Here is a 22,612-nt window from a genome sequence, read left to right as displayed (position 1 = left end):
ATTAGGTTGTAAACAGGAAGACATCAGGATGAAGGTGCTTTGAAGTCACATCAACTTTAAATACTCTTCAGTACATTGCTTGTAGATCTGCTGTTTTGGGTTATTCTCCACAGTAGGATGATGGACTGGTGAGTCACCCTGACAGGAGCACCGATCTACAAAAGACCTGCTAAACAACAACCACTGTTCACTGGTCTGTAATGAACTACCACTACTACTATAGATCTACTAAACACTGTTCACTGGTCTGTAATGAACTACCACTACTACTATAGATCTACTAACACTGTTCACTGGTCTGTAATGAACTCACACTACTACTATAGATCTACTAAACACTGTTCACTGGTCTGTAATGAACTACCACTACTACTGTTCTGCCCTGGCAATTGCGTCCTAGCAAGGCTTAGACAGACAGATAACAAATGAAGGTCCAGTCAGACTGTTTTCCTCAGAGTATGGTCTTTACTGGGAGGTTCTTCATAATATTGTAAAACTGAAAACATAGACAGAAAAAATGTATTTTACCAAACAGCTAAGGCATGGCATTTTAACATTGTAACAATGAAATACAGCTTTAGTCCTATAAGTTGCCTTTTAACAATTTTGAGTATTTTAGCCATAGTTTTTAATCTTTTACAAAAGCAAGTAATATGAACTATATTTTTCTTAAGCTCACAGTATGTATATAAGCCCAATACTAAACCATACGTTCTCATGTATTCAAAAACCATTACAGGGTATGGGGCTGTTAAGTATGACATCATTTTGTAGGCAGAGGAGAATTTCTGCCCCCAGTTTCCATGAATCTTTTTACTATTTTTACTATTTACACATTTTTCTTCTCTTTGTTGTTAAAAGGAAAGTGTTAGAATTATACTTTAGTCGTTATTTTTTAGTCGTTGTTTTTTGAAATAGCGAGGGACAGAAAATGCTCTGGGGGCAGATTCTCCTCTGCCTACAAAATGATGTCACGGCTTAAAAGCCCCATAGGCCTACAGCATGTAGAGTTGAAATTCAGCTAAATGGCACCAAGGAAAGCAATAAACAATTATTTCAATAAAGTCAACATCAACAAAGGTCCTTAACTCAAATAACCCATATTGTAGTAAATGCAACTGTTAACACTCACGGACAAATCTACTCCAAGGTTTGGATGTAGAGAAAGAACTGGAATTGAACTGCTTGCATTCAAGTTGTGTTGCTCAGAATGAATGGAGAACTAACAGGAAGTGAAAACGTAACACCAACGTGTAGCAGTGTCTAGTGAGGGGCTAGTGACTGACTGCCCTCTATTGACAGGGAATGGTACTGCAGATAGAACATCAAGTAAAGATTGCATACAAAAAAGATAATTACAACACAACCTCTAGATTAATTCAAAACATAGGAAAGTACACATTTTGGCTTTTCCTTTTTTGTAGACAGAACACTCCCCGCTTGGTATAATTAATTTTATACCACTATTACAATTATTCTGTCCATATACCATACCAAGTTTCTTGTGTAGATGAAAGAAGGCTTGTCTTAACTGCCTGATGTTGCAGAGTCTGAGTGTCTTTTGCAGGGAAGGATGCTGCAGCTCTGGCTACAAGATGTGAGATGTGAGGAGGCTGCGGAGGGGGTCGGCTGTTTTGATGGCGAAGATCTGGAGGGCTGGATGGAGTAGATGGAATCCATTGTTGGCCCAGAGTCTTGACCATTAGAGATCTGGAACATGGATGGCGTCGCCGGTGGGATGATGATGAAACTCGTGTAGGCTTGGGTCGGAGAGGAGCCGAGCTGGGTTGTGGGTGGTCTTGTACATGGGCATTCAGGACCATGATTGGGCCAGTGGACGAGTGAGAGGTCTCCAGGAGGGCAGGGGGAGAGGTGGCCTGGATGAGGTAAGGCTGTGATTCAGTGAAATGGTTTAAAGGCGTAGTCAAGTCTCTGTCTGCCTCAGACTTTTTTGGGAGTGTTTGCTTCAGGCTATCTGAGTCACTGCTGAAGACTCTTGGGCTCTCGGTTTGACTGGAGACAGGGGCATACTGCTGAGATGGTGCACTGAGTTTTCCTTTAACAGGAACACTGCTGCATGAAGTGAGGAATGGATTACGGTCACTGGGAAGCACGTTGGTCTTGTGTAAACGTTGAATAGAGACAGCAGAGAACCAAAGAGTACACAATTCTTTTCTTCTTCTAAATCTTTTGAACATTGCTCTCTGGAGATGAGACATATTAATGGGATGGCGATACCATATTGACATAAATTCTTTCTGGTTTTTCATGCTTCAAGGGACAAACTGGGCAAGACTTGGAGTTGCTACACAGTCATCAGTCATGAGTCATCATCAGTATGGTAGGCCTCAAAATGCTATTGATGGGAACCGTGCAAGCGACTGGAACCAGTGGTCCTGTACGCACACACAGCATGATTATAGACCCTGGTGGAGAGTGGACCTCCAAACGGCCTACAAAGTCAACTACGTCAAAATCACCAACAGGAAGGACTGTTGCGCTGACAGACTCAATGGAGCTGAGATCCGCATCGGAGATTCACTGAGCGACAATGGAAACAGCAACAACAGGTATATTCATTTCAATGTCAGTGTAGGCTTTTAGCAGACACCCTTATCCAGAGCGACTTGTAAGTACGATATTTGATTCCCAGGTGTGCTGTGATCAATTATATCGGAGCTGGAGTCACCGAAACCTTCAACTGTGGAGGGATGACAGGTCGCTATGTCAACATTGTGATTCCTGATAGGAGAGAATGGCTGACTCTGGCCGAAGTAGAGGTTTATGGTGAAGTTTCTGGTAGGTACTCTGTAACATAATATCACAGTTAGCAGTAATCGAGTGATCCATCATAAATATTTGTATATCGTCGTTGTCGGGTGAAAACCTTTTACGTCCAAAACCGTTCGTTTTGCATTTATCATTTTAAAAATGATTTAAACTAGTGAAAACAGCCGATCTACAAGCACACAACGCCTCGCGGGTGCGAGGCGTTGTGTGCTTGTAGATCTGCTGTTTTCACTACTTTTGTGCGACGGCCTTGTATGATGAAGCAGGGCTTTACTTTGCCAAAGAACATACACATTTGAAACTTGGAGATAGAGGTTTCCACCCGACAACGACGATATGTGTATATTTGCACTGTCCTCCGCGTACCCGTCCTAACTATAATACTCTATTACACTGTAATAGTGTAATAGAGTAAGTAACAGTGTTACACTAAATACGCTCTAATTGTGGTAATCTCATGGTGGCTGCTGCCCCTTGTGACGTGGGTAGAGCTGCGAGGGCCTGGTAATCGCTGCTTGCAGCTTTAGTTATAATTACAAATATTCATATTATCTATTTACTACTAATTTCTTATCAATTGAGACAGGTCACTGTTCAAAACCATGGATTCCCTACAATGGTCAATGCTTCCATCTTCTGCGTGAAAAGAAAGCTTGGTCCGATGCTCAGACTGAGTGCCGCAAAGAAGGAGGGGACCTGGCCAGTGTTCATAACATAGAGGACCACAGCTTCGTCTTATCTCAACTTGGATACGGTAAATGATGGCCACAATTGTCTATATTTTTTACCTGTGTTTGTTGGGAAAAAAATAGGGAAATCCAATAAGAAATAGCAAATTATTGTTGCAAATAATAATAACTAGAAGCTAGGTCTAGGTCGGAGCCTCGCATGCTCGGAAATGATGTAAATAGGGAATGAATGCCCCACATTTAATGCAAACACCATTATACCTGTTGTCATAGGACCCGTTTTGACCATCTGTGTGCATTTATGCCCTTATATGGAGATATCTGTGTCTGTGTGCTTCCATTTTATGCCCATATATGGACATCTCTGCCTCTCCCTTTATGCTCATTATCCTAAAGGAGTTCACTATAAACAATGTTTAGTAATGCCAGTAATGCCCTTGTCATTATCCACAATGAAAACTTTTACAACCTTTGGAGAAGGCTGTGTAGAGTTGGCCATGAGCGAACACAGGTTGAGGCAAGTAGATGCCAAATCGTTCATTCTCTTCGCCCTGACCCTTATTGATGGTAACAGAGAAAGCTAAACGGATAGGGAACTGTCGTCTAATGAAGGTGAAGGGAAGCTCGCCTCTGTCATAGTGAGGTATTCTTGGTAGGAAGATTGTTTCACTCCTCTTTGTGCCTACTACAATCTCACACTCAATGACTCTGTTCATCATTTGCATTACCACCTTTCTGGTGCCATTCTTGAGAGTGCGGCCAGGACCTGCTTGTGAGGTCAGACTTAATGAGATGTGTCGGGTATCTCCATATATGGATTTCAACATTCAATACGTAACCATGGTAACCTGTCAACTGCCCCACCCTTTAATACAAACCCCATTATACCTGTTGTCATAGGATCCGTTTGACCATCTGTTTGCCTGTGTCCATTTATGCCCATATATGGAGATATCTGTATCTGTCTGTCTGCGTCCATTTTATGCCCATATGTAGATCTCTGCTGACACAGTGCCGGTTTCCGGAAAACACTGATGTCAGACATTAGCTCCGCATACGGAGATTCAGAACCTTTCACGCCGGTTCCGTAAAACCATGTATCGGGTCGGGTTGAGGCCTGGCACTACACTCCCTGCTGCGTCGGGGAACGCGCGTGCCGAAGTCTGTGTAATGCAAACCCCATTATACCTGTTGTCATTGGACCCGTTTTGACCATCTGTTTGCCTGTGACCATTTATGCCCATATATGGAAATCTCTGCAGACACAGTGCCGGTTACAGAAAACCCTGATGTCAGACATCAGCTCTGCAAACGGAGAATCCGAACCGTTCGCGCCGGGTTCTGGAAAATCGCGTATCAGGTCGGGTCGAGGCCGGGCACTGCACAGCATCTGCTGCGGCGGGGAAACGTGCGTGCCAAATTTGAAGCCGGTGGGACGAACGGTTCCTGAGATACGTGGATTACATACATACATACATACATTACATACACACTCAGAGAGATTTTTTGTTAACTCATGTAGCGTACGTGATGTCAGAGCCTTTTATGAAGTGATGTCACAATGAGTCAGCGCTTGCTCCGGAACAGCCCAATGTCAGACATCATCTCTGCATACGGAGATTCCGAACCTTTCGCGTTGGTTCCGGAAAACCGTATATCGGGTCGGTCGAGGCCTAGCTAAGAACGTAGGCAAAGGTCTGCTATCTGCGTGCGAAATTTGGAGTCTGTAGAACCAACCATGTGCTGTCAGGGCTCTTTCGGGCAATTGGTCCAATTCGGCCTCGGCTTCAATTAGTAGTCAGGATAATAATGTTACAACTTTAGCACCTGTACAAAACTGGGTTTACAAAGTGCTTTACAATTTATGTATTTAGCAGACACAGAGCGATTTACAATAAGCAAGGAAAAACATCAATAAATCAAATGCATGGAAATAGTAATCTAAGAAAAACGTAGTTATACTGTTTTTAGACTAGACTGTTTTTCTTCTTCTTTCTGCATAGTAGCATACTGTGTTTTATTTGTCTGTCATTCAATGTTATATGAGTTAAAACAGGAGGAGCGAGTGCATACTCCAGGGGAAAATCACGCTCTTTCGAACGACCATCATTTCAACCGGAGGGTTAGCGACTCACTCCACAGAGGTTAGGGTTAGGGTGAGGGTTACTAATCTAACTAATTGAAGTCGGGTTAGTCACCGACGAGTCGATTAGACTGTAAATTGTGTTAAAAATAAACCTATTTTCTCCACTGCCTCCATGTGTGCAGCCAGCAGTGACGAGCTGTGGATGGGTCTGAACGACAGGAAGACTGAGAGACTATTTGACTGGAGCGACCACTCCACTGTCACATACACCAGCTGGGAGTTTGGGGAGCCGAGCACCTCTGGTGACACAGAGGACTGTGTTCTGATGAGGGGAGAGGTAATGAGTATACATTTACACATTTAATTTTAAAACATATACAGTACATCAATACAACTGATGTTAGAGAACTCCTGGTATAATGTGCTCACTGTGTTCAGTTATTCACGTAGGATGTTGTACTGTAGTCACTGTAACCTTTTGTAACTTGTGTACTCTGCAGAAGGGGAATTGGGCAGACCGCTCGTGTGAGGAGAAACATGGGTTTATCTGTAGGAAACCAAGTGCTTCCAAACCCACCCAAGATGAAGTGGAGCTGAATGTAGGCTGCAAGCCTGTAAGTGAAGTTCAAATAAGTCATAATGAAGCTTCAGCGTTAGTTTATGCAGGACACAAGAGTCTTGCCCCGCCCCGCTGTAGTCAGCTGTCAGTCAGCTCTTTTCCCATTCCTCATTCACATATCAGCTGGTCATTACATCACACTCATTATTATCCATTCAAAGCGCTCATTCAGTAGGGAAGGCTCCTTTAAATACACCTCGCTTTCTCTACTGTGCTTGGTTATTCGAAGCCTCGGATTCTCGCTACTAGCTGCCTTCTCCACCCCAGCCTCCACCTTTGATTAGTCTGGCTAAGCTCAAATACTTGTGATTATGTCTGATTAAGCTACATGTCAATCTATTGCTATGGTTCTGCTATTGCATCCCTATGGGGGGGGGGGGGGGGGGGGGGGGGGTGGGTCTTGCTTAGCGTTCCCTGAGTTTGCTTAGCATGCTCAAAAAGCATGCACAGGGAACATCTCTGAACGCGGAGCCCTTCAAGCACCAAGATTAACTTTATTCCATTTATGCAATAAATGGTTAAACCTACTTTGACGTGAGTTTTCCGGACTAAACTACACAAACACACGCACACACAGTACAGTCTATAATACTACAGTATGTGCCTACTGCCTCCATTACAGGGTTGGAAAAGACATGGTTCCTACTGCTACTTGGTGGGTTCTGTGACAAAGACGTTTGATGAAGCCAAAGCCGAATGCAAGAGCTCAGACTCGTACTTGGCGGATGTTTCAAATGGGTGAGAACATCTTTTCACCTTAATGTGTGATCAAACGTAGGAAATCACGGGTCTATACAAACTGCTTTCAACAGAATTATTTAAAATGTCGTCATTGTGAATGTATGTTGAGGAAAGAGGACTGAGTGAAAGCCAAATATCCTATTGATTTCTCGACAGAGTGGATAATGCATTCCTCGTCAGCTTGGTGGGGATGAGACCAGAGAAGTATTTCTGGCTGGGTCTCTCAAACCAAAGAAATATTGATAGTTTTGAGTGGAGCAACAACACCACTGTGAGATTTACTCACTGGAATGCACTGATGCCAGGTAAGCTACTGTATGGATAAATTTCCATAACTTTTAATTGAATTCCAAAATGCTGTAAATTTGAAAATAAAATGAATACAAATATTTTCATATTACTCAACTGCTGAAGAAGGCATTCATATGAAAGTGATTTCTTGTACTGCCTTTTAAATATTATGTTTTGTCTATCAGTTTAATAATGTATAAATAATAATAAGGGTAATAATAATAATAATAAAGAGCCTTCCAGACGGTATGCGGTCACAGCGGGGGCTCCCGCTATAGGATCAGCGGGGACCGCGCCGCGGTGAGACACAAACACACTCGCTCAGCGAGTAAACGCTGCATGGTATTTCACAAAGATGAGCACAATCCAGCTCTTGCAGCCTGCGAGCTCATGCACGAACGAGCACGCACGCTGGGATTTCACAGGAACGTGCCTGCTTGCCTCGCGCCCATAAACTTCTCCCCGTGGCCAAAATAACCGCCCACCTCTCGTTGAAAATGAATTACTATGACACGGCAACCACTTACCGTCTGAAAGGCACTTAACAGTAATAATAATAATGTGTTTTTATTTTAGGCCACCAGCAGGGTTGTGTTGCCATGCTGACTGGGATTTTTGCCGGGCTCTGGGACGTCCTGCCCTGCTCTAATAAAGAGAAGTACATCTGTAAACATCTGGCAGAGGGGGCTGTCATAACCCCGCCCCCACCAACTCAGACCTTGCCCAGCTGCACTGAGGATTGGAAACCTGTGGCCACCAGACCCTTCTGCTACAAGGTAGAACTGCAAGAACAGAAGCCATGCCATGTCTACTGAGGCGTTTTTTTAACCAGCTGAAGACGCCAGGCAGTCACCTACTGTAAATAGTAATAGTAATAAAATAATAACCGACTAATTAGCATACATTTTAGGCCCTATACCTTACCCTAAATGTCGGGTTGGGTTCGGGTATGGTCAGGTTCAGGCAGAATTTGAGAACTCTAGTTTGATCCCAGTTCCTCTGAATTTGACATACAGTAATTGAGCTAAAAGAGGAGAGAGGGCGAGATCATTTAGCGACCTACAACCGGGTCGCATCGCGGTCGGTAGTTTTCAGCGACCGGGTCGCAAAAGCTACCGACCGGGCCGGTAAATCACCGACCGTGCCGCTAAATCGAGCGACCGGGTTGCTAAATCGACCGACCGGGACGCTAAAGCCACCGACCGGGACGCGAAATCCATCGACCGGGTCGCTAAATCGACCGACCGGGACGCTAAAGCCACCGACCGGGATGCTAAATCCATCGACCGGGTCGCTAATTCCACCGACCGGGACGCTAAAACCACCGACCGGGTAGGTAAATCCACAGACCGGGCTACTAACCCTAACCCTAACCCTAACCCTAAACCTAAACCTAAACCTAACCCTAACCCTAACCCTAAACTTAACCTCAGTAACCTTACCTCAGTAACTAACCTGCCGACGCAACCTCCCGACCGGGTCGCTAAATCACCGACCGTGCCGCTAAAGCGACCGACCGGTTCGCTAAATCGACCGACCGGGGCTCAAAATCTTCCGACCGGGTCGCTAGATCTACCAACCGGGTTGCTAATCTACCGACCTAAAACTGCAGGCAGGTCGGTAGATTTAGCGACCCGGTCGGTCGATTTAGCGGCGCGGTCGGTGATTTACCGGCCCGGTCGGTTGAATTAGCGACCCGGTCGCTTGATTTAGCGACCCGGTCGCTGAAAACTACCAACCACGTTGCGACCCGGTTGTAGGTCGCTAAATGATCTCGCTCTTACTGTAAAAGAGACGCCATATGAGTATGGCAAATTGAGACTGATTAACTCACAACAGGGTCATACTATACCATTTGTTTTGTATTCCAGTGGTTTACAGGACCACGTTCTGGTGAGAAGACCTGGTATGAAGCCAGAGACTACTGCAAGGCCATCGGAGGAGATCTACTCAGCCTCCACAGTAGTTCAGACTTACCGGGACTGTAAGATCTGGATCCGTTTTATTGTTGCGTTTCAACACATCAGATGATCACCAAAGCTCACTGCTTAAATACATTTATTATCTTGATCACAGCAGCTCCGGGAAAGCCTGGATTGGACTCAACGCTCCTGATGAAACTACTGGTTATGTCTGGACTGATGAATCCCCGGTGAGTTGTATGCACATTCCAGTACGGATGCATAGCAAGTATTACCCTAAATTCTGCATTATCTCACGTTGGGGATAGTTGCATATAGCTGCTTTTAAGTCGATTCAAGTCTCAAGTTATTAGTCATCATGATCATTAATAAAAAAATCAAACCTCGGTTCGAAGTGGAGCGGTGAATCTGAGCAGCTTGCTAAATGCCTAAACTGTAAACTGTAAACTGTGCCTGTGAGTGAGTGGTGAGTGTGCCTGGCCTGCACAAAACAGCGCCCCTCCTTTAACTAGTGTGTTGTGTGTGGCCACTCAAGGTATTGCCAGGCTACGGACACGGCCAGCCAGCCACCCAGCCAGCCACCCAGCCAGCCACCCAGCCACATACCCACGGACATACCTGTCTATTGGGAGCGCTTTCACCGCTCCAAAAAAAAATACAATCAGTCATATTTTGCACGATCTCTTAGGTGTCCCGTACCACATTAGTTCTCAAAGTGGGATCCGGGGACCACCAGGGGTCCTTGTGGGGGTTCCACTTATCCATTTATATGTTGGCTATTCAGAAATAGCAGATGTACAAGCTTGCTGTATATGCAATTTGCAAGACATTCAATTATGGAATCCTGATTGACAGTATGCACAACAGTGCACAGTAATTACCATGTGGCACAGTGTCCTTCCATTGTTTCGTGTCATGTTTTGGTAGAGCTACCATTCAATGTAGTCTGATCAAGTCTGGCCAACCATACAGTATATTAGGTCAAGTCTTCTTAAATTTGACTTTTTGTGTCTGACTCAAGTCTGAGTTGCAAGTATCATGTTGGTTGGGTACCAAGCATACTGTAGCTATGGCTGTAACTTTGCCTCCAAAAGACCTTAACAAACCATTTAACTGGCACCCCCATACCTTCAAAGCCTGATCGAACCCTACAACGATCCACTCGTCCCAGACTATTTGCCCCCCTGGCCCCCAAACTGTGGAATGAACTCTCCATTGCAATTAAAACTGCAGACTCACCTCTTCAGACTCCACCTTAGCCCATAGCACTTACCGTTTTGATTTGATTTGATTTTATTTTATTTGAAAAGCAGTAAATACAATACAGCAATACAGCAAATCGAGGATTACGCAGAAAAGTCGCGAGACTTATTTCCGCTGAGGTCCTCATACCGTAGCACTTGCCTAACCTTGATGACCATACATGCTTATGCAAAGACAACAATGTCATTTAGATGGCATTTTTATATAGACCTTTGCCTGGCCATTTTGACTTGGCATCATATCGTACATGGAAGCTATAGTGTATACTGTACCTTCGATGTACAAATCATATATTCTTTGATTTTATTGAATGTCTCCTTGGTTTACCTATGTTTTGTAGTTTAGTTTACCACTTCTATGCATTTGATGTATTACTAGTGCTGTCCTTGCTTATTGCTTAAGTCTCTCTGGATTAAGAGTGTCTGCTAAACGCCTAAATTGTAAATTATATAAACTATGGCGTTTGTTTTTTTATCACAGGTAAACTTCTTACATTGGGCGGATGGAGAGCCCAATAATATAAATAATGTGGAAACTTGTGTTGAATTCATAATGGACAATTGGGATGAAGAAGGGTCTTGGATTGACGTGCACTGTGAGAGTTACAACGACTGGCTGTGCCAGATACGTTTAGGTAAGGTCATGTGGACTGAATCCAGTGGTGTAAAGGAGTGGTTCTCAACCTTTGGGTCAGGACCCCCATGGGGGTCCCCAAATTATTTTGGGGGGGGGGTCCCCAGATGATTAACTTAATGTGCAATATTGTTTTCTCACTCAACAGTAAACAAACCAACATAAGTGTATAGAGGGTATCTGCACATTTCTAAAGTGACAATTTAAGGACTTTTTAATACCTAAAAATGTCAAATTTAACAATGGCCAAATTGCCAATTATGAGAGGCAGAAATTGTGAAAATAGACAATCTATTTTCTGAATAGAACTGTGTTATACAAAATGTAATGCCTCAATTCGTACTGCTGCTCGTCAGGGGGGGGGGGCTAAAATATGATTATTTTGGGGGTCGCGGCCTGAAAAGGTTTAGAACCACTGGTGTAGTAACTAAGTACATTTACTTAAGTACTGCATGTAAGTAAAATTTTGGCCTCTGGTATGTCTTCACAGGAGTCACTCCAAAGCCACCCCCCAGTGACCCTGCCAAAGGTAAGCCTCCATTACAGATGTAGATGATCTCATAATATCCTAATAGCAATTCTTGCAATCTCACATAAGTAATCAGTAAGACTGATGTGAGGAATCCATGAGAGTCCTAGCAGCACAGAGTGTATACACCTTAACCAGCAGGTCCCCCTTTCAGTATTCTGAGCTAAAGGAAGGCCAGAGGAACACTATATCTGCTTGATATTGATGTTTTTAAATCAGTATTTGTAATTTTCCAACCTTTTGCAGACTACAATGAAACTGCGGACGGCTGGCTTGTGTGGCGAGGCAATCAATATTACATTAATTCGAACTCAATGGCTATGGAAGAAGCCCGCCATTACTGTCAACAGAGACATGGTGACTTGGTCATCATCAACAGTGAAGCAGAAAGAGTCTTTCTGTGGAAACAGGTTGGCACTAACATTCATAGTTTCTTCAGCAATCGTGATGTTAACACTTAGGGTTCTGTTTTGATTGTCTTAAGTACCAGCTCTTATGCCGTAACTTAAAGGCCTGTCCATACTGTCTCCCACCGAACCTGTTAAAGGTCCCGTTCAACTACAAAATGATGTCACTCGCATCTTCTGAAAAGCATTAGCCCGAATTAAGTTAAGGCATAAGAGCTGGTACTTCAAATCAATCAAAATACAGCTCTTAGAATCTACCAATCAGTTCTAAAGTACTGCAGATTTCAAATTGTGTGCATGTGTGTGTGTGTGTGTGTGTGTGTGTGTGTGTGTGTGTGTGTGTGTGTGTGTGTGTGTGTGTGTGTGTGTGTGTGTGTGTGTGTGTGTGTGTGTGTGCTCACGTGCTGTATGTTTGTGCGTGCCGTTTGCTTGTCTACAGATATCTAGATATCATGGAGAATTGTATATAGGAATGACAGTGGATCTTGATGGCTCATATGAGTAAGTATGTTTTGTATTACAGTGTTTTATTGTGATGCATACTGCCTCCAAAGCTGCAACAGTCATCAAAACGAGAATGTAGCATTGAGTGTAAATATCAGACTAAAGACGTGATGGTGTTGTTTCTAAGGTGGCTGGATGGATCTCCAGCAGAGTTTCTGAAGTGGAGCGAAAATCAACCAGATTCTCTTAACAGCGATGAGAACTGTGTTGTCATGAACCACTTAACCCTTAAGTGCTGTTCGGGTCATTTTGACCCGTTTTACATTTTCATTTGGAAAAAAAAGGTAGAAGTTAAAAATGTTTCCACTTGAAACTCACTGGCCTTAAAGATTCTTCTGAGATGAACATGTAAAAAAAATATTTTTGCACTACACCCATGCTACACCCCCCTCATATTTTTTGAACCTTAAGTGCTGTTCGGGTCATTTTGACCCGGAAGCACAGAAATACACAGTATTATGCCAAAACACAGACACACAGTCACCCCCACTTCTAACACCCCCCTTCCGAAGCCCCATTCCGAACCCTCCCCCCCTTCCTATAAGCATGAGCAATATTGCCCAGTATTAAATGAAGTCGTTTTTTTTACATGGATTTCAGCTAAATCAGTAAAAACGCCTAGCTCTTTCAGTGTTTAATGTGATATAGCAAAGCAGAAATGCAAACATTTACCATATATATCATATGAATTGTTTGGTATTGAGTTAAAGTCAATGTATCATGATGATTTGTTAAGTTAAAATTTATATTAGTGTTGTTTTTTTTAAACCAAATATCCACCGGGTCAAAATGACCCGAACAGAACGAAGGTGTAGTGAATCTGAACAGAACTTAAGGGTTAAGAGGTAAGGACACCTTGAGGGGCATACAGATGTGCCGTTTCAACTCTTCAGAATGGACTGCTATTTTCCTGAAAACATCCTACAAATACATGTTTTCCACAGGTTTCTTTCCCGGTTTTGCCTTTCAAATGTTTATGGAGAATGGAGCGTATTTTTGCAGAAACTCACAAATGTAAAGAAACCACTCCATTCCCATTGAAAAGCAGAATCCACCTTCATAGGTATACAGTATTTAAACTTCAAAGTCAGAGAACGTCATAAAATTTGTTAAAATAGATGATCTACAAGCTCAATGTTCTGCAAATCCCCTGAGAATCAGGGCCAATGGCAGGACGCATGTAGGTTTGAAATGGCACATCTGCACCTGCATATTACACACTTAACCACATGCCTATCCTCATGCTGGGCATGTCATACTATAGGTAAACATTCCACATAAAGAATTTAAAAAGAAAAGAAAAGAAAAAGAACAACTGAAAATGGAAGATCTACGAGCTATTTTCAGCAAAGACAAATGGTGTACCACTACCACAGAGGAGGTGACCAATTATAGAGCAAAGTATTACGTTGTTGAGAATGGTGAAAGAAATACTGGACATATAGGGTCCAATTTGCCTAAATCTACTCAGCTGTATGCTTTGGCATTGGCTGCATATTTAACGTTCAACATTATCAATTCTTGATAATGCAATGTCCTTTACAGCACATTGTATTTAAAATGAGTTTGCTGTAGGCCTATACAAATGAACCTTTTATCTTCACTGTATTCACAGGGTTCTGGGATATTAAAAATTGTGGCGCTGAAGTCCAGTCCATTTGTAAACGCAGTGCCTCAGCCCCTGTCAACACTACTGCAGCCCCCACTGTGGCTCCTAAAGGTGGCTGTCCATCTGAATGGACCAAATTTGGCTCAAAGGTCAGGGGACATTGTTAACCTTCTGAGTTGTTGAAAGGTTGTATTCAGTATAAAGTACCATGTATGTGCACTTTAAACATGTAATTCTCAGTGTGTGTATTGTTCTGGTCTTGAGATTTGGAAGTCTCTCTAAGTGTTCTGTAGAGTGTAGACATCTCTATGAATACCTCTTTGGGATCATGCTACTGTCTAAGGGCATTGGGTTCAAAAGTTAACATACTCTATTATGAATAGTGTATTAATTATGTTTTTTTTTTAATTGTTTGTATACATGGCTGCTTGTATACAGTGTGCCAAAGGCAAATTTCCATTTTATGTCAAATTTAATGGACAATACATTTTCTTTATCTTAATTTCATACCTGTAGTGTTACCAAATTGTTCAAACCCGGAAGGACACATGGACTGATGCAAGGACACAGTGTATTTCAAAGGGAGGAAATTTAGTCTCCATTTTGTCAAGGCCTGAGCAAGGTATGTCCTTTTCTTAAAAACATCTATGTACACAATGCAATATAAATATAGCATTCATTAATATCTTGCAGACATGTTGCACAATAAAATCAAAAGTTTTCAAAATCATTCAGAAATCATAGGATTTGGCCACTATCTCTTTATTTAACCGTTTGCAGGAAAAGCAGGTTGTTCTGTATGATTACCGGTATTTAGAATTAAAAAAAAACTCTACTTTAGAATAGAATGTGTGTGTGTGTGTGTGTGTGTGTGTGTGTGTGTGTGTGTGTGTGTGTGTGTGTGTGTGTGTGTGTGTGTGTGTGTGTGTGTGTGTGTGTGTGTGTGTGTGTGTGCGTGTGTGTGTGTATAGCATCGCAGTGAGGTGTCGGAAGTAAACTGCCCATTAATTTACCCCATAGGGGATTTCATTATCAGCCATACAATCGTAACTATTCAATGAACACTTACCAGTAAGCTTGTGGTTGTAAAATGGTTCTGTATGCTCCTGTAGAACCCCAGAGTATGTATGCAATCTAGTTCTAGTAAAAAACATGTTTTAATAAAGATCTCACGGAGAAGAACTGCATTACCCATACTGCTAAAAATGTACATCCGGTGAAATCGACGTCTATGATTGGTGGAACTTCTTCTTCTTTTGTGTATCTTGTGGTTACCACGGAAGTAGCTCTACTGCCCCCGGTCTGCCCGGAGGATTATTGCAATCCGTATGATGCACTATGTTAAAGATGACGATAAGAGCGTCTACAGAGATGGAAATCACTAAATGTCAGGCCATACGTTGGCCTGGATAACTAAACTGAGCGTGATTTAAGGGATATATTTCATGAAATAAGTGTCATTCGCGATGCATTCTGGGAGTGTAGTTTCCGCAATTTTGAAAATAATGATATACACAGTCTTGTACCCTGCCCTTTTTTCATCTTTCTAATTAATCGTTGCATTCCAAAAAAAAAGAAAAATTATCATGATTCCTCACAAGCCGGGGTGTCTTTGTCAGAGGCTTAAAATATGTTAAATAAATACTTTATGAAATGTCTATGGAAGAAATGAATGGGGAAAACGCTTCCGACACCAGAGTGAAGAAGGGGTGGGGCTTCAACTGCAATGCTCTATATAGCAGAGTGATTCACAGCCTCAGCCTGATGGCCTCATAAGTCTAGTATCTCCCTCAATCCATAGGGATATTCCTTTGGGTCAATGTATAAGACATTGGACTTTCACACAGGAGACGCCCGGGCATTACATACCACCTTTGGTCGCAAATAAATAATGTGTATATAAATTAATGTGTAATAAATGTTTTGAGTGTTTTGATATTGACCTGATAGAGAACCTTTGGAAAAGGACATTACGTTGTGTGTGTGTGTATTTTCCCACAGTAAAAAACGTTGTTGAATGCATGTGAGTGTGAGACTCTCTTTCCTAACAGTTGTATATGTTTTTCAGCCTTTCTGGTCATCCAAATGGCGGCAGCAGCCGCTCCAGACCTTTGGATTGGTTTGAATAATCGAAGAGATGGTGAATTTTACTGGACTGATGGGCGACCAAGGAAATATTCAAACATAAATTCTCGTCATATATGGAGTGAGGTAAAATGTTCTAACATTGTTAAATAATGAATTATTCTCATGATTCTCATGACCAAGGGTAGTGTAATTCAATATCCTACAGTATTTAATCATTATAATGAATACATTTCACAAACTCCTAAATCATATTACTGTAAAGCTGCTAGTTTACTCAATAGACAAGAGGTTTAATGGTGCACCTTGTAATGTACAATGGGTGTTTGAACCGTATATATATTTTCACATTAATCCCATTTCCTTATTGTCCTGTCCAGGATTATTGTGCTGTTTTGAACAGCAATGCCAAACAGGGGTTTGGGAAATGGATTTTAAAATCCTGCAATGACACTAATGGATATGTCTGCATGAGAAGTGTTGGTGAGCTCAATTATTGTTGAACTAATTTATTCTTTACCGCACAACCACAGCGTTTTGCTGTTGAACATCGTTTCTTTTTTGTCAAGAATGTGGTTATGTGACTAAGCATATATTTGTTTTTCATACTGGCTACGGTTCAGAAGTATTTATCTGAAATAATTGTCTCCACCAGCCGAAGGCAGGGGGAGAGTATGTTTTCGCCCCTGTCCGTCCGTCCGTCCGTCCGTCCGTCCGTCCGTCCGTCCGTCTGTCCGTCCTCCGAGTTTGTGTACAGCTAATCTCCGGCACCGTTGGCCCGATCGCTGCCAAACTGAGCACACACACTCCCTGGATGCCAATTCAGAACCTCTGCCCCACATTTTTCAAATGAGGCCGATGTTTGCAAAACACATTTCTGTACACTACTCCTACAGATTTTGTCCAAGAATCCTACAAATCGGTAGACAGTATCTCTACAGTCATGTGATCATCATGGATATGTCCGATTTTGCATATTCCATCCTGATTGGCTACAATTGGCTTCCAAAGTTTGCAGGATTGCTCCGTTTTGAACAAAATTTCTCAAATCATGAACACAGCGTGCAATCTTGGTGAAATTGAGCGTGCACCTTAGGTAGAGGAAGAAATGCCACTTCAAATTTCTCAAATCAGCCTCATGGTGGCGCTATAACAGGGCAATTTGTGTGGCCTGGTGGAGACCTGTGCTCGGAAGAGCACTGCTTCTAGTTTATATTGTGCTCAAGTACATCTAACATTGAGGCAGTGTCTCTCTTTTGTTCACCAAAAACAAAGCGTTACAATTCTTTAGAGATGAAGGATTCTATACATCACAGGAATAAAAATAAGAAAGTACTGCCCATGGTGATTTTACTTTTATTTTCCACAGACAAACGCTTCCCAGTTGTTCCAGAACCAGAGACTCCTGACCACTATGTCAAACTGGGTAATGACTCTATAAAGGTTCTGACTCAGAATGTGACCTGGGATCAGGCTAAGAAGCTTTGTGAGGATGATGGTGCTCAACTGGCCAGCCTTCGGAATGACTGGTCACAAGCCTACGTTGAACTGCAAGCTCTGAATCTCAACACACCTTTATGGATTGGTCTCAATACAATAAAGGTACAGTACATGGTTAATACAAGCTGAATATAACCCAACTGAGCGACTTCAATAGTCATCCAAAAATATTATTACACACTGAATAGTTCTGGGTGGGTAACGAGTTGTTCCATTGAAACTTTTTCGGTCATTTTGATCATTGGCGTATTCATATGTTTCAACAGTATTGTATGTATGTATGTATGTATATACGTAAATACTTTTTTTAAATTATCCATCCCTGCTTTCAGACTGGAGGTTACTTCAGGTTCATTGATGGTTGGCACCTGATCATTACCAACTGGGCACGAAACGAGCCAAGCAGAGGCCAACCCTGTGTGTACGTGGATGTGGATGGAAAATGGAAGACTGCTCTGTGCAATCAAACCATGAATAGTGTTTGTATGAAGACCACAGGTATGACTAAGTATTGTTTAATTTTAAACTAATAAATAATAAAGGAGTCATGCTCTTGAGAACACCAGAATAAAGAGACAGATGGAAGTGTTGCATTTAAGGCTTGTACAGTAAATAATATGTACATGCTCATTCTTGTGGCATAAGTTACTTTTAAGTTCAAGTTCTAATACTGGGTCAGGGTCAAATATTATTCCTGTTTAATTTGTAAATAGTTTTTGTCTTACGCGAAGCAGATTTGCAATTGAGAACAATGCATTCTGTAACTAGAATTTGTTCATCATAAATCTCGCTCATGCCTACAGATGTGCCTCCGACTCAGTCAGTGCAATACCCAGGTCATTGCCCTGAACACACCTTCAAAATCCAGGATGATACTGACATGGAACTTGCCTGGGTGCCGTTTAGGGATCATTGCTACCTCTTCATGATGAATGATATTGAATGGGCAGATGCAGCTTCATCTTGTGTAAGATTAGGTAAGGCTACCTCCCCATTCTACTGCACATACTGTACTTATGCATAAGTGTAATATATCTTTTGTATTAACAACTGTCTTTTTGTGTCACAAAGGTGGGGTTCTAGCCAGCATTGGAGATCCAGCTGAGCAGAGCTTCATTAAAAGCACGGTGGAAATGCTTCAAGACAGCCACAGTGCTTTCTGGATAGGCCTGTACAAAACTCACAAAGGTACAGTTGCAGTCTTCTTTATCACAACAAGCCAAGACATTTGGCTATGTGCTTTGGCTTGGACATTTCTATTGCCAAGATAACGAGTATAACAAGTCCCTGATTAGGTGAAATTCCATTTTGGTTAGTTTATATAGTCCTGTTGTTTTCTTTTTCTATGTTCCATTGGTCATAGTGGATAAATCAATATAGCATACATGTGACACACTCTTTGTTTCATGTTAGTGTAACACCCGGTATTAAAACCCGGGTCTCCCGCGTGAAAGTCCAATATCTTGACCATTGAGCCAAAGGGATTGATCAATGGTTAAGATATTGGACTTTTACGCGGGACACCCAGGTTTGAATCCTGTGCGTTACATTAGACTAGACTGACAGTCATCCAGTAGGAAACACTCTGTACTCATTGTATAAATATAGCTATTTAGTTACACCAGTAAGACTCCCTAATGGGGAGATAAGCGACCGTCAGGTCGCATGTATACACAATAATGTTGTCTGCAAAAAGCAACCTCATGGTGGCGCTAGAAGAGGGGAATGTGAGAAATCAGGGGCGGAGGTTGTGGTTTGCCAACCAAGGAGTGTGTGTACAAAGTTTGGCATGGATAGGGGCAACGGTGCCATGTATACACAATAATGTTGTCTGCAAAAAGCAACCTCATGGTGGCGCTAGAAGAGGGGAATGTGAGAAATCAGGGACGGAGGTTGTGGTTTGCCAGCCAAGGAGTGAGTGTGTGTGCAAAGTTTGGCATGGATAGGGGCAACGGTGCCGGAGATAAGTTTAGGACCAAAGGTGTGACGTGACGTGACGTGACGTGACGTGACGTGACGTGACTTGGCGTGGCGTGGCGTGGCGTGGCGTGGCGTGGCGTGGCGTGGCGTGACGGATAGACTGATGGATGGTCTGACGGACAGCCGGTGGAGCTTTTCATAATATCTTATGACCTGACGGTCGCAATAAATAAATGCATTCTCTTTCTATGTATAGGGACGTGGATGTGGCTGGATAAGACACCCATGGACTACGTGAACTGGGGTCAGTTTGAACCAAGTGATGACACATCGCACAATTATGGAGCAATGAATTCTGAGGATGGCATGTGGAGGACTGGAAGCCGTTGGCATGACAGGGCCTATATCTGCGAAACCCCCAAAGGTGAGAACAACATTTCACTATTAAGCCTTAGTTGTACTCGGTTTCTTGTTTGGTTCGGTTCATGCTGTCACATTGAAAATAGCTGATCTACAAGCTCACTACCCATCTCAGTGCGAAGATTTGTGAACTAGAGCCATTTTCGGCACGCAGCAATGTTATGCAACTAAGTATAAATTAGGCTATAATTTGCTGGAGAAAAGTGGTTGTGATTCCTTATCAATGATTGGATATATGATTTTCCATCCTCCTCCGACAGAGATAACAGAACAGTTGCCAACAGTTGGTAAGATTCATTTATTTATCAGAGGAATTTTCCACTGTAATTCCTGAATATTAGCTTTTACTGAATATTTGACTGATATTTTTTTGCTCCTTTGATTGTGTAGCTGCTCATAAACAAGAGGGAACTCATCAACCTCATCGTGCCCACTCAGCGTTGGTAGTGGTGCTGGTATTAACGGTGCTCTCAGTCCTAGCGGTCACTGCTCTCCTCCTCTATAAGAAGTCTGGACGTCCCTTGTCAACCTTTGACAATCCACTCTACTTCAACCACGAGTGCTCCCAGCCTGACGTGATAGACACCAACAAGCTGATAGAGAAGGCAGAGGTGGAGAAACCAGAGCCTCTTATAACTCTGTGATTGGAGAACTAGCAGTGGTGTGACTGAAAAGTACTACATTATTTTACTTACGTAAATGTATCAATACTGCAATGTATAATAAATACTCTGTTACAAGTAAGTGTCCGGAATTCAAAATTGAGTAAGTGTACGGTCACACCAAACTACCTATGAGAGTGGATTCCCGATTCCGCCAATGCATTTCAATGAGAATGGAATCCTGAAATCCTCTACTGGCAGGAAACTGCTCTATTCCCATTGAAATACATTGGCAGAATCGGGAATCCACTCTCATTGGTAGTTTGGTGTGACCGTACCCTAACGCCAGGGCTCCAATAGGAGCGTTGCGTTGTGCCGGCGCCAAAAATTAACCGCAAATTGGGTGTCCGACGCCGGCACCTTTATGTGTATATGGGGCTGAAGTTGTCTACAAAGTAACTAGTAACTAAGGTTTTCTAAGTAAAATTACAATGTTTGGATCCAAGATAGTTGACAATAGCCTATTTCAACTCTCTGTGACCCAGGGTCAATTGTCTAGTGAAATCCTGGGTGTTGCACTCCCTCTGGGGGGAACAACAGACTGACCTCATGCGCTCATCTTCCGGCGCCGCAGCCGAGTGTGATTTACAAGGTCACAACAGGCTGCATCTGCGACGCGACGTGAGCTTGTATGTCTGCTGTTAAACCGGAAGTGTGGTCCAAATAATCTCCAGTCGCCTTCAGCAAACTCCCGCGGAAAGAGGTGGATATATATTAAAAATTATCCAAAACATACTAGGGTGAAATGCTTTGGTAGACAGTAGACACATGGCCTTACTGCAACAAGCTGACTTCAGGGTATTGGGTCAACATAGCCCTGGCTGTTATGCGCTTATTTACTAAGAACTGACTTGCTCCCACTGCCTTAATGCTGCATTCACACTACAGATATATAGTTGAACGTTTTGCTTGGTAATTCAATGTAATCTCAATGGAAACCAGCTTTAAAGATAGAGGAGACGCTCAGGACGAAGCTTTGAAAGCTTTAAAGCTGGTTTCCATTGAGATAACATTGAATTACCAAGCAAAACGTTCAACTATATATCTGCAGTGTGAATGCAGCATTATCCTCCAGATATGTCTCTGCCTTAAGAGGAAGTGAAACAAAGCGGTGACTGTTAACACACAGAATTTGACTGTCGTCTTTCATGGCTACACGATATAAAAAAATAAATAAAAAACACCAAATTTTCACACTAAAGATCTTCATCCTCGTTTTGTAAGGTTACTACTCTATTACAGCTTCTGGAATTTCAACGTTTTAGGGGCAATGTTATGAACATTCAGCAAAAGTAGACAATCTACAAGCTGTGAGCTGTAGATGTGATTATTTTGCCAAGAAGATTTGTTGTAGATAAGTGTGCAAAGAAGTCTGAGATTAGTGCTCTGTGTGCTTTTGCCCTGCTTGCTGGGGCCTTATGATATTGTTTTTCTGCCAGAATCTTCAATGTTACACTTCACCCTGTATGGAATATTAATATTTTCCATTGACATGACAGAGCCTAGCCTAATGTACCACATGTTTATGTTTCTGACTAATAAAGTATTCAATCAATGAAAACATTTAAAATCTGTGTTTGCCTATCTGCTATTTTATGCAAAGGTCTATCCTCAGAATATGGATCCTGGGGTTTAAGTGGTTAATGTCTTGTCTGGCACTCTGAAATAGAGGAACTCTGAGTTCTCTTGTATGGCCATAGAAATGTGGAAGTGTCTCATAAAACAAAAACAATGCAGCCACTATGCTCCCCTCCATCACAGTGGATGCGTTTTCAACACTGCACATATAATTGCCAGCTATGTTATTTATGTAACATTAGCACATACTGCTGAAATCAAAGTTGTGCCTTTCATCACAACAGAGGGACAGAGAGAGAGAGAGAGAGAGCGAGAGAGAGAGAGAGAGAGAGAGAGTGTTGAAAGATCAAGAAAGCATCACCAT

General features: G+C 42.4%; 1 protein-coding gene across 1 annotated transcript; it reads left to right on the top strand.

Moving 5' to 3' along the window:
* Window positions 1-1,805: 1,805 nt before the first annotated feature.
* LOC308285088 (macrophage mannose receptor 1-like) lies at window positions 1,806-20,652 on the top strand (the record flags this gene model as incomplete). Its single annotated transcript, XM_080725808.1, has 24 exons — window positions 1,806-1,886; window positions 2,413-2,570; window positions 2,654-2,799; window positions 3,377-3,544; window positions 5,748-5,902; window positions 6,066-6,179; window positions 6,807-6,922; window positions 7,082-7,230; window positions 7,793-7,992; window positions 9,088-9,200; window positions 9,293-9,368; window positions 10,882-11,035; window positions 11,525-11,563; window positions 11,810-12,007; window positions 14,090-14,232; window positions 14,600-14,705; window positions 16,152-16,294; window positions 16,549-16,651; window positions 17,538-17,770; window positions 18,001-18,166; window positions 18,472-18,645; window positions 18,740-18,856; window positions 19,845-19,880; window positions 20,399-20,652. 24 exons carry the CDS (start codon window positions 1,806-1,808, stop codon window positions 20,650-20,652), a joined length of 3,342 nt encoding a protein of 1,113 aa, XP_080581934.1.
* Between the last annotated feature and the right edge of the window lie 1,960 nt (window positions 20,653-22,612).

This window comes from Nannobrachium achirus (genome assembly GCF_963921795.1).
Source record: "Nannobrachium achirus genome assembly, chromosome: 5".
Classification (NCBI taxonomy): Eukaryota; Metazoa; Chordata; class Actinopteri; order Myctophiformes; family Myctophidae; genus Nannobrachium; species Nannobrachium achirus.
The sequence above is the reverse complement of the archived record's forward strand: the minus strand, read 5'-3'. Positions and strand labels throughout refer to the sequence as shown.